We start from the raw sequence: 12,446 nt of genomic DNA on the forward strand, positions 1-12,446 counted from the left end.
TTGCAGATATTGCAGGTTTAAAATGACCTTGATCTACAAATCAGAAACCAAACACAAATATAAAACCACAGATAACACATTGGATGGTTGAAGCCTAGGTAGACATTCAGAGGTCGGACAATTGATTTGTTTACAGCATGTTCTCATCCTTTTCTCAAAGTGGTGGTGAGCAAACCCTTTGGTGATATCAGGCAGTGGGAATATCTAAACCCCTATCCTCTCCGTTTGGCCGTTTCTCTCAGCTTCTGCAGTCCATACGTGTGAGGACAGCCATTTCGCGTGTCCCAGTGGAAACTGCATCTCCAGCGTCTGGTTGTGTGACGGACAGAAAGACTGCGAGGATGGAGCCGACGAATTTCAATGCGGTAAACGCCACCTCTCTACATTTATCAACTAATCATGCCTGCTGGACACATTCTGCACTCTATATTTCATCCTAATGAATATATTCACTTCTAAAGATTTTATTTATCTTCTAGTCACGTGCAACCATCCACATTAGAGCGTAAGTGCTGTTTTACGGTTTTGATCCACTTTTCACGGCTAGTATGTGATAAGTGCTAAATGTGGGAGTTTAGCTGCTTGACATTCCTGGCTTTACAGCGTTGCAGTTGTTATGCTCTGTTTCTTGTCTAATCTGTTTTATTTTTTTATTTGAAATTCCTGATGAATTACTGTAGATGGCTGATAATCTGGTACCTTTTCACCTCAGTAATTCTGACTTTTTTCTCATAATTGCACATTTATATTAGTTCCAATTATGACTGTATTTCAAAATGTGATTTTTTTTTTCTTGCAATTGCAACTTTTTCAGAATTGCAACCTCACAATCTCGTGATGCTGCTTTATATCTCACGATGTGACTTTATTTCTCTGAGTTATAACTTTGTTTCTCGCAATTTGCTAATTTATGTCCCACAATCTGAATTTAAATCCCGCAATGTGGCTTTATTTTTCTTGTTATATAGATTTTCCCCCCCAAATTGCTGCTTTATCTTACAATATGACGATATATCTCACAATTCTGCTTTATATCTTGCAGTGTGCATTTTTCGTAAAAAAATTCTCACAATTTGCTAATTTATGTCTCCCATGGTGACTTCATATCCCAAAATACATCATTGTGACTATTTCTCACTATCACGACTTTATATTTTGCAAATGCGACGATATCTTACAGTGTGACTGTATTTCATTGTTTTAAACTTTATTGCAAAATTACCTATTTTAAATTTGACAGTAACAAATATAGTGTGAAATACTAAAGTCTCTTTATTTTCTTCTTTATAAATCTTGTAATTTTTGAAGTTCATGTCTACATAACCCAACACACTTTGTTTCCAGGCTGTTCTTTGGGAGACAAACTTGTATAACTTTAGGTGAAGGATTATTCCATCCACACCTTGCTGTAATATATTGTATAAAAATATTAATCTTATAGACATTCATGTTTCTCTCCATCTCAAACTTGGTCATGTACCTCCGTAGTGAGCAGAACTTTAAGGTAGGAAGTTCTAGGAAGTTCTGCTTTCCTGCTGCGACCAATCATTGCTTTGCTTCTGTCCCGACCCCATGGCAGGAATCCATTTGGTTCTGCTTCAAAGCGTTGTGTTTTGAACAAGAACTCTGATCTGCGAGTGAAGCTCCCGTGTAGCCAGAGCAACTCTTGACCGCGCATCGCCCTCGTAGTCTCTGACCCAAAATCTGAAGTAATGTGGATTTATTTCCGTGTCCTTGATCATGACAAATGCACCAGCGCTTTTTCACCTTTTATTTTGGTTATTTGTTGTTTCGAGACTTCCCCTACAGCTGCTTTTGAAGAATCACCCTCATTTACCTATTCATCCTCTTCAGTTTTATTGTCTTCAGCCTTTTGGTGTCACACCTTTCTCTTTCTGACCTTGGTCTCTCTGTTTCAGCCCCTGGTGGCTTTGCCCAGATATCACAAAATCGATGGCAAAAGCAAAAGCAAACAAACTTTCAGACTGCTGAGAGGGGCATATTTGCTCGCACCTTTCATGGCTTGCGTGCGTATGCAAGCGGACAATTACTTTAAAAGTGCTTGCTAGCAGGATCGTCTTCCAAAGTTGAATCTCTAATCTCAACAAGGGCTTTTAGAGGCCACCTACAATTTGGCGTTCACAGGCAAACGTATAACTATTGAATGTCTCTTTCATTTTGCTTATTATAAGGTATACATGTTCTTTTTCTTAGTTTGGACAGGGATAATTCCCGGGAAATTTAAATTCTGTCATTATTTATTCACCCTCATGTCGTCCCAAACCCGTATGACTTTCTTTCTACCCTGGACCACAACATAAAATATTTTAAAGAATTTGAACACGATTTACAGCTTGATGATCCTTTCTATTTGGAAAAGAGCAGTGTGAACATGCAAAAAAAAAATAATAATAATTATAATTTCAGTGAAATTAATATACTATGTTTTAGTTTGATAATGTTTTTTATTTAATATTTTGTATTTTTAGGGGATTTCATGTTACTAAATTGTATTTACGCTGTATTTATAATCCATTTGTTTACTTTTTGAGCATAGACCTGAAAATGAAATTTCCAACTTAAACTCTCATAAATCTTGAATGCTTTGGAGCACATACTTAAGTTTGATCTCTTTTCAAAGACGACACTTGGCAAATTATTGCTGAAGTGAAAAAAGTTTTAAAAAGTTACAGAATTTTATGTTTATTGTTATGAAAAATGCACATAAATACTATTAAAAAAAAATTTAAATGAAAAATATATTTTCAAAAACAAAGAAATCAAAGCCATATATCTAAACAAGTTGTGTTCCAAATTTGATCTTGATACCTTAAAAAATGAGCTTTCAGTAAGATTCTGTTTGGCCGCAGTACCAAAAGTTTTCACTAGGTGAAATTCGTCTCGCATTCATTCCCAATGCGGTTATTTTTGACTGCAAGGAGCACAAGTGTGACTATTTTTTTTCAGGACCATTTAGCCTTTTCGAATCGTTCCCATGATTATTTGTGTGTGTGTGTGTGTGTGTGTGTGTGTGTGTGTGTGTGTGTGTGTGTGTGTGTGTGTGTGTGTGTGTGTGTGTGTGTGTGTGTGTGTGTGTGTGCGTGTTCACATAGCAAGTGCCAAAACCTTTACCAAGTTTTGTACCATTCCGATGAAGTAAATAATTCTAAAAAAACAAAACGTAAAATTTTTTGGTCAAAAATGCCCGAAGAGCACTTGAGGCTTCGGTCTCCCTTGGGTTTGTTCTCAAAGTTCACACTTTTCCCTCTAGATTCATCGTGCCTTTGGAATCAGTTCGCCTGCTCGAAAAACAAGTGCATCGCCAAGCAATGGCTCTGTGACGGGGAGGACGACTGCGGTGACGGATTGGACGAAAGCGAGGAAATTTGCGGTAAAACTCTGAAGCACGAATTTGCATTTAGGCCACACAATGAAAGACTTCCTCTGAGAGGAAGGATATAAATCAACATGAAAGAGGCGGAAAGAAAAATTGGCCTGCGGTTTCATCATAGTTACGAATTTATGGCCAATCTGTGCTCCTAACAAATGGGCTCTGAAAAAAAAAGGTTCCGCAAAGGTCAAACACAAGCAGATTGTTGAACAAGTTTTTAAGACAATGCTTAAACCTTTTTTATTTACTTGGAGGACTTTTTTTTTTTTTTTTTTTTTTTTTTTTTTAAATACATGAATATTCATTAATGACACAGTGCAGCATGTTGGCTTGAGATTGAGATTCTCATTCTCTCTCTTACTGATTCTGTCTCTCGACAGGCTCTGCAACATGCGCCCCTGGCTTGTTCAGTTGCCCAGGATCGTACGCTTGTGTATCTAGGAACTGGTTATGCGACGGGGAGAGAGATTGTCCTGATGGCAGCGATGAACTAGCGGTAGCTGGCTGTGGTAATTTCAACCATGATATTTCCTCCCACAAAACCAGCAACTTCCTTGTACATTTCCTGTTTTCACCCCAAACCACATTGTAGGAACAAAATGGCTCCTTTTGATATTACTAATGAAGCTAGTAAATAAATGTATCAGTTTAAAGTTTGGAAATGTTATGAATTTGTTTCTTATATTTATGCATGAATACTTTAAAATGTTTAAATTCCTCGATATATATATATATATATATATATATATAATCAATTTTGTTTAATATCATATGTTGTTTTCATTATTTTACTATTTTACCTAAAATGTCAAAAAACAAATAGTAATAGAATTTTTTTTTTTAGGTCATACATTGTATTAATTGTTTTGCTACATATCTTAAATGTAAAAAAAAAAAAAATAGTAATAGTGATCCAGGAAATGTTTTTATTTATTTATTATCTTTCATCTATTTACATGATACATTGTTTTCATTATTTTACTTTTTTTTTCTTAAATGTGGAAGAAAAGTAATCCAGGCATCTATTCTATTCTATTCTATTCTATTCTATTCTATTCTATTCTATTCTATTCTATTCTATTCTATTCTGTTCTGTTCTGTTCTATGCACACTAATTGAGATGGTCCTCACTGCAGAACACGAAATCCACCTTACATATACCTAAACCTACCCATCTCCACCCCTTGATCCCTAAACCCACCCTTAAACCTACCAATCTCCACCCCTTAGATCTGGATTCAACTCCGCCCCCTGGATCTCGTGTACTGCAGTGAGGTGCTACTGCACTAATTAACACCACTGTTGGATTTTAAGGTGTCCGATTTTGCCGATATGTCTTCTTTTTATTTGCTGTCCCTGAGTTTTCCGACTCACAACCAAAATAATTGGGGATTTTAGACAAGTCTCAGGTGTCTATTACACCCTCCTCCTTTTATCCTAACACATAACTAACTTCCTGTTTGTTCCTGTTCCTCTCTTTAATAAGCTCCAAACAACACGTGCACTGAAAGCACATTCCAGTGTCGGAACCAGAACTGCGTCCCGCGGCGTTTCGTGTGTGACCATGACGACGACTGCGGAGACGGTTCTGACGAGTCTCTTGAATGCGGTAAGCAGCTCGTGTTTCTCGATTCATTTGTTCATTAGTAATTATGCTGGCACAACATTAATTGGACGTTTCGATGGTTGGAATGCATGCACTTAGTGTGCCATACCTCAGTTCTAGGAATAAACATGCTAACTCACAATAATTCATTGAAATATATCTGTTCATTTATTTTATTTTAGTTGTTAGATTGAAGATGAATTTCACAAACCTGTTCAGGCAAATGTAAGCCTACAAAATTTTTTATAAAATTTTTATATAAAATGTGTTTATAACTGTAATAGTACTTTTCCCTTTTAAATCAGCGTAAATTAAAGTGAGTTTAACAGATTCTGTCATGATGTATTAATACAATAGTTTTATCTCATTTAGTGATGAGAATTCGATATACATAGTTTTACATAGTTATCATTTAAATATTGCTAAAATGCAACATTTATGTGGTCTTAAAAATCGGCTTTATTGTACTTATATAAAAAATATAAATCTTGCAATGTGACATTTCATAATTGTGACTTTGTAAGTCCCATTTGTGACTTTATATCTCAAAATGGGACTTTTTATCTCGCAGTGTGACGATTGTGGATTTTTTCGCAATAGGTTTTTGTATCTTGCAATCATGACTTTTTTATAATATGACTAGATCTCGCAATATGACTTAATTTTTTGCAGTTTGCGACTTTTTTTTCTCCCATTGTGACTTGATATCACAAAATATGACAGTTTTCTCTTCATGTGACTTTCTCACAATTCTGACTATTTTCACAATATGACTTTATATCTCGCAATGTCGACTGTGTCTCCCATTGTGACTCTATGTGAGTATTTCCCATAAGTGTGACTTGCATTCATATTTTGCAATTGCAACTTTACATAATACAGTGACAATATTTCTTTCTTTTATAATTATATACAGTATTAACTTAATCTCAATAATAAGGGTTATCTCAGTAATATGGTGACTGATATATCACGCATACATGTTTGAAACACTAACCGCTGTAACTTTTTGCCTCGTTGTTTTACATTCACTGTAAAAACAAACAAAAAAATATAATCAATACATTATGACGTGTTTTTACATTGCATTAATTCATCAAAATAAGTTAAGCAATTTTCAACTTTTTTTTTTAATAAGTTAAACAAGATTGAACTAATTTTTAAGTCAGTTTAATGTCATTTTTAAGTTGAAATGACTTAAAAATCCAAGTTGATTGTTATAATTTAAGGCAGCAACTTTTATTTTCAGTGTTCCCTTCCTGTCATGCTCTTTTTCTCCAGAGTACCGTTTATGCAAAGAGGAGGAGTTCCGCTGCGCAGACGGGCGGTGTTTATTGAGAGCCCAATGGGAATGTGACGGCTTCCCCGACTGTCTGGACCAATCAGACGAGCTGCCACTCAACCCAAAGTGTTCCGCTGCAGGCGAGTCCCTCTCATATGTCACGCACCCCGTTTGACTGACAGGATCCAGGGTTCCATCCCATATGGGATTTGTCAGAAATCTGGTCCTCCCCGTTTGCGTCTTGTACCCCTGCCAGTACCACCTGAGGTGGGCAGAGAGGTGCTGATGAAACTGCTGCGCCCCTGTTCTTCGGTTTTTGGTTTCAGGGCAAACATATGCCATTCATGTTAACAGATGCCATTACTGTTCCTAGCCAAGCTCATTAAGAAACATTTTATGTTTATATTTCTGAGGGGAAATTCAATTCAGATGTTTACAACATGCTTACAGTACAACTTTAAAACACTCGTTTGGACAAGTAGGCAATCATCTAGCAATGTTCTAGCAACCAACCTCAACACCCTAGCAAGTGCATAGCAATGCTAAAAACCACCTAGCACATAGTAACTCTAGGTAAAAACATTATATGATCAATAAGTCATGACAACTTATGCTTTTGCATTGCTTTAACTCATTATAAGTTAATATAAGATACGACTAATTTTTTTAAGTAATTTAAGTTGGCATGACTTACAAATCCAAGTTGATTCTACTTAAAAATCTAAGGCAGCAACTTTTTTTTTACAGTGGAGAAACGTGCTACAGTCCACCCAGAACACCACTTGAGTTCTTTGTCATCTGATGGTTTTGTCCATTTCTGTCTCTCCTTTTTTTCTCTCGCTGCTCCCTGTTTTAGAAAGTTTGTGCAACGGTTCGGTTTTCATGTGCGCAAACGGCCGCTGCGTTCCACTGGGGAGCGTGTGTAATCAGCATGACGACTGCGGGGACCGATCGGACGAGAGGAACTGCCACGTTAATGAGTGTTTAAACCGTAAAGTCAGCGGCTGTACCCAGGACTGTCAAGACCTACCCGTGGGATACAAGGTGTGTGAGAGAGAGCACATTTTTCATGCTTTACAAGGTTTTTCTTCCCACGAATTAAGTGTCTGGTTCAACTTAAGGTCCGTTCTGCACTAAAAACTTCCACAATTGGAAATGAGAGATGAAACTCCGACCTACGAATGCGAAGGAATGTTTTTGTTTTTCCAGCAAATCTTCGGTAAACCTCATTAGCAGGCTTTAGCAGCTACGACAATATTGAAAAAGTCTGCACAAACAAATCGTTCAAAGCAATAATATACGTATGTTACATTCCGCAGAGGTTTAATAGCACTTGGCGCCAAATCCGTGGAAAATGTTATGATCCTATTTCCAGTCATTTCACAACTTTTATCCGCTGAATGTAGAAACACGTGTGCTAAATCGTGTATGCTAGATATTTAGAGCTTGAGAAAATCAGTTGATTTAGTGAACAGCAGGAGAATGACATGTAAGGCACAGTGTGTTTTTCTTTTGTTTTTTTTTGTGGGAGTGTGACACACACACACACACACACACACACACAGCGAGTGGCAGATCGAACAGCCTCGTTTGGCAGACGTCTCAGAATACTGGCATGGTCCTTTGACAGCCTCACTGACTTTAGAAACAGGCAGTCAAGGGCACTGCGGCTCCAAACATACAATAATTTAGTTTTTCTTGCTTATTTTAACTTCTGTTAGAGCAAAATTAATATAAAAAGCATAGTTGTAATGAAGGACTAATGACTAAACTAATGATCTAGAAATGTTGTAAACATCGTTTTGTTTCACTGCTCACTTCCTGTCCATAAATTTCTTATTAGTATTAGAGTGAATCTCAAGAAAATTTGCCATGGTCATGTTTTACTCAAAAGTCAATAAAAAAAAAAATGATTAAGAAAATAAAGTTAAATAAAATAATTTATATATATATATATATGTGTGTGTGTGTGTGTGTGTGTGTGTGTGTGTGTGTGTGTGTGTGTGAGTGTGTGTGTGTGTGTGTGAGTGTGAGTGTGTGTGCGTATGTGTGTGCGTGTCTCTAATATATACATATAATGCATTTGGCTTTTTATTATAATGCATTCAGCTCAATTTTTGCAAATCATTTCTTTACAATATTGACTATAATAATAATTAAATATTAATTATAATAATAATTGCTTTATGTAATATAAAACTGGTAGTTCTTTAGGTATTTTTTTCTTTAATTTATAATAATGTATATATATATATATATATATATATATATATATATATATATATATATATATATATATATATATATATATATATATATATATACGTATATATAAAAATTATTTTGTGGTGAAATAACCCACAAACATTCTTGAAAGATCTTTTTGTAAGAATCATCCACAAGTATGTTTTTGTTTTTTTTCTAGTGTGTGTGCTGGCCTGGGTTTCGTCTGAAAAACGACGGCAGGACTTGCATCGACGTGGATGAATGTTCCGAGAACTTTCCCTGCAGTCACCAGTGCATCAACACCTACGGATCTTTTCACTGCCTGTGTGCCGACGGGTACCAGCGCCCCGCCAGTAACCCGCACAGCTGCAGGTCTCTCTCAGGTACGTCTGCTCCATTCAGCAGCACAGGTGTGAATTAGCTCCTGTGGACCCTCACAAAGATTTTAGTGTCATATTTGCACAGAAACACCCCACACACCGAGAACACGCATACTGAACACACTTGTTGAGACTTATATTTAGAGGAAAGCAACAGGAGGTTGAAGACAATTAGTTCTTCAGCTGGAGATGAGCTCTGATTGGCTAAGAGCAGATCCAGGTGTGACATATGGCATCTGCCTCGAGTTATTTACAGCATAAAAGAAAGACACTCATTTAGTGCTTGCTCACAAACACCACTGACATGCAAAGAAGCCAGTAACAAGGGAGAGCGTTGCTATATAGAGTGACGATATTGCATTGCAATAGGTAGCACTTCAAAGTCAATAGCAAATCAAAACTAGTTAGCACACTATTTGTAATTGAAAGGGTTTAATGACAATATGTGGTTATGGTTACACTTAAAATAGTTACAAAATAGACGTATGAGATGATAATAACTTATACCATTCATTTTACCCAGCATATACAGTCGTGCTCAGAATTAATCATACCCCTGGTAAACATGATCAAAAATGGCTGTAAAAAATAAATCTGCATCATTTATCGTTTTGATCTTTCATTCAACAAATTTATAAAAATGTAACCTTTCATTGAAGTAAAAGAATTGAAAGTGTGTGTGTGTTTGGGGGGAATCACATTATGAAATATTTTTTTTTTCTCCAAAACATGTTGGCCACAATTATTCATACCCTTAGAATTTTTTATGAGAAAAATATCTCTGAAGTATATTCCCATTAATATTTACCTTTTTTAGCACACCAGTGTGACTAGGAACATGAAATTGTCCAGCTATGACTTCTTGTTTCACAGGAGTTTAAATATGAGGAAGCACAAAGGCCGAATTCCCTGAATCATCAATCACAATGAGTAAAACCAAAGAATATAGTTCTGATGTGCAGCAAAAGATTGTTGAGCTTCACAAAATAGAAAGTGGCTGTAAGACAATAGCTAAAGAATTGAAAATCCCCATTTTGACCATCAGGGCAATAATTAAGAAGTTATAATCAACTAAAGATGTTACGAATCTGCCAGGAAGAGGACATGTGTCTATATTGTCTTAATGGATGGTGAGGAGGATGGTTTGAGTGGCCAAAGACTCTTCAAGGATCACAGATGGAGAATTGCAGAGATTAGTTGAGTCTTGGGGTCGGAAAGCCTACTAAAAAAAAATCAAACAACCCCTACATCCCCACATGTTGTTTGTGAGGTTTTCAAGAAAAATGCTCCTCGCTCCTCCAAAAACAAACTCCAGCATATTCAGTTGTCAGACACGACTAGATCTTCAAACGGCACAGGGTTCTGTGGTCAGATGAGACTAAAAAAAGAGCTTTTTGGCAGCAAACACGCTAGATGGGTTTGGTGAACACAAGGATAAAAAGTACCCCATGTGTACAATTTAATATACCATTGGATCTTTAATGTTGTGGGCATATTTTTCTGCTGGAGGTCCTGGACTTCTCATTCAGATACATGGCATTGTGGATTCTATCAAATATCAACAGATAAAAAATCAAAACCTGACGCCTTCTGCTAGAAATCTTATAATGGGCCGTGGTTGGATCTTCCATCAGGACAACGATCCAAAACAATCAAAATCAACACAAAAATGTGTTAGGGAGCACAAAATGAAGCTTCTGCCATGACCGTCCCAGTTCCCTGACTGATGAGTGGAGTGAACTGAAGAGAAGAAGCACCAACATGGATCTGGGAATCTGAAGGATCTGGAGAGATTCTGTATGGAGGAATGGTCTCTGATCTCTTGTCAGTTATTCTCCAAACTCATCAGGAATTATAGAAGAATACTCAGAGCAGTTATCTTGGCATAAGGAGATTGCAAAAAGGTATTTAATAAAAGGGTATGAATAATTGTGGCACATTTATTGTATTTTATAATGTGATTTCCCCCCCACTTTCAATTCTTTTACTTAAATGAAAGGTTAGGATTTTGCCAATTTTTTGAATGAAAGTTCAAAAGGATAAACGATGCAGATTTCTTTTTTAGAGCCATTTTTGATCATATTTACCAGGGGTATGATTAATTCTGAGCACGACTGTATGTAAAATGTTAAAAGAGAGAGAGAGAGTAAGAGAGAGAGAGAGAGAGAGAGTGTAGAGAGTAAGAGAAAAAGTAAAAATGCAAAGGGAGAGAGCCCCAAGAAAGGGATCCAGAGAATAAGAAGAGAGCCAGAGCATAAAAGAGACAGAGCAAGAGTTACAATCTTCTTTTATCCTTTCCTTGACCATGTGACTTTAACCCAAATGTGAGACGTTCAAACTGACCAATCAGATAATTACAACTTCCCCCACCATACTAAAGGTGTGACAATTCACAGACCCCTGAAGTACACACATCTTGGCCTAGGCCTTGATCCCTATCAGCCCCTCTGTGCCTTTAGGAACTCCAAATGGTCACTGGGGAAAGAGGGGGAGGAAAACAGTAAAGAACTGTTGTCTTTGTTCATTTCAAATATCTTGGATAATTTTCAATCCTATGGTAATACCATGTTTTTTGGACATCCTAATATCATATGGGTCATTCTACAAAACAAGGTCTATGAATTTGGAAGGAAAAAAATGCTGGGGACAAGCAAAAAAAAAAAAAAAAAACATTAATACATAGACCTTGTTTTGTATATATATGTTTATTTACACACAGAAGAATGATCCTTCATAGAATGATCCACAGTATTTTTTTGAATTATCATAGTATAGATCAAGTACCATGGTATTACCATCTGAAACCATCTCTGTACCATGGTACCATCGCAGTACTTTTCTGTCAGTGTCTCTCCTTCACAGACATGCGCCTATAAGCACTCACACACACACACACACACGCATACTCAAGTAATAAAGCTCTGTTAGCGAATGACTGACATGTCTAAGTCCCAGTCTTGACAGGAAGCGGATGTTCAAGTGTTGGCAGCTCACAGGAAATCGATTTCAAGTCATCAAACTGAAGTTGCAGTCGTGTCTTGCAGCCAGAAAAATCCATAGAGCAACACAAACACTTATTAAAAGTATTTGAAATCCAAGTATATCCATACAACGGAATATTACGAATTCCAAAGTACTTTTTTATTCACTTATAGTCACAGAGGATTAAAGTAAGACAATGTTTTGTGGGTAACAAGTATTAATAGCATTTTATATATATATATATATAATAATATATCAAATTGTTTGAAGAAGAAGAAGAAATATTTTGGGGAAGTGTTTTATCTTGCATTATCTTTTTCTCTCTCTTTTCCAGCGGAGGAGCCTTTTCTTATTCTTGCTGACCACCATGAAATCAGAAAAATCAGTCTGGATGGATCGAACTACACTCTTCTTAAACAGGTATGACAAGTAAAGCTCTCTAAAACAACGTTCTTCCTGTACAATTGTTAAAAATCTCTTCTAATTGTCATTTTTGTGCTCACAGATGCCATCCAGTTTAGATTAAACTCATTATCGTGTTCCCATAACTCCATATTCCCATGTAATTTCATAAAAATA

The 12,446-nt window shown here is 36.4% G+C and overlaps 1 protein-coding gene across 1 annotated transcript in view; it reads left to right on the forward strand.

The window, feature by feature from the left end:
- The window catches only part of lrp1ba (low density lipoprotein receptor-related protein 1Ba), a 228,690-nt gene that overhangs the window by 159,432 nt on the left and 56,812 nt on the right, over positions 1-12,446 (forward strand). Inside the window, exons 50-57 of the mRNA XM_079889543.1 lie at positions 243-365; positions 3,272-3,391; positions 3,772-3,900; positions 4,878-5,000; positions 6,279-6,419; positions 7,136-7,323; positions 8,705-8,888; positions 12,202-12,287. Coding sequence (XP_079745669.1) covers positions 243-365; positions 3,272-3,391; positions 3,772-3,900; positions 4,878-5,000; positions 6,279-6,419; positions 7,136-7,323; positions 8,705-8,888; positions 12,202-12,287 — 1,094 coding nt within the window. The remainder of the gene's footprint in view (positions 1-242; positions 366-3,271; positions 3,392-3,771; positions 3,901-4,877; positions 5,001-6,278; positions 6,420-7,135; positions 7,324-8,704; positions 8,889-12,201; positions 12,288-12,446) is intronic.

Source organism: Squalius cephalus, assembly GCF_949319135.1.
Source record: "Squalius cephalus genome assembly, chromosome: 13".
In the NCBI taxonomy this organism is placed as follows: Eukaryota; Metazoa; Chordata; class Actinopteri; order Cypriniformes; family Leuciscidae; genus Squalius; species Squalius cephalus.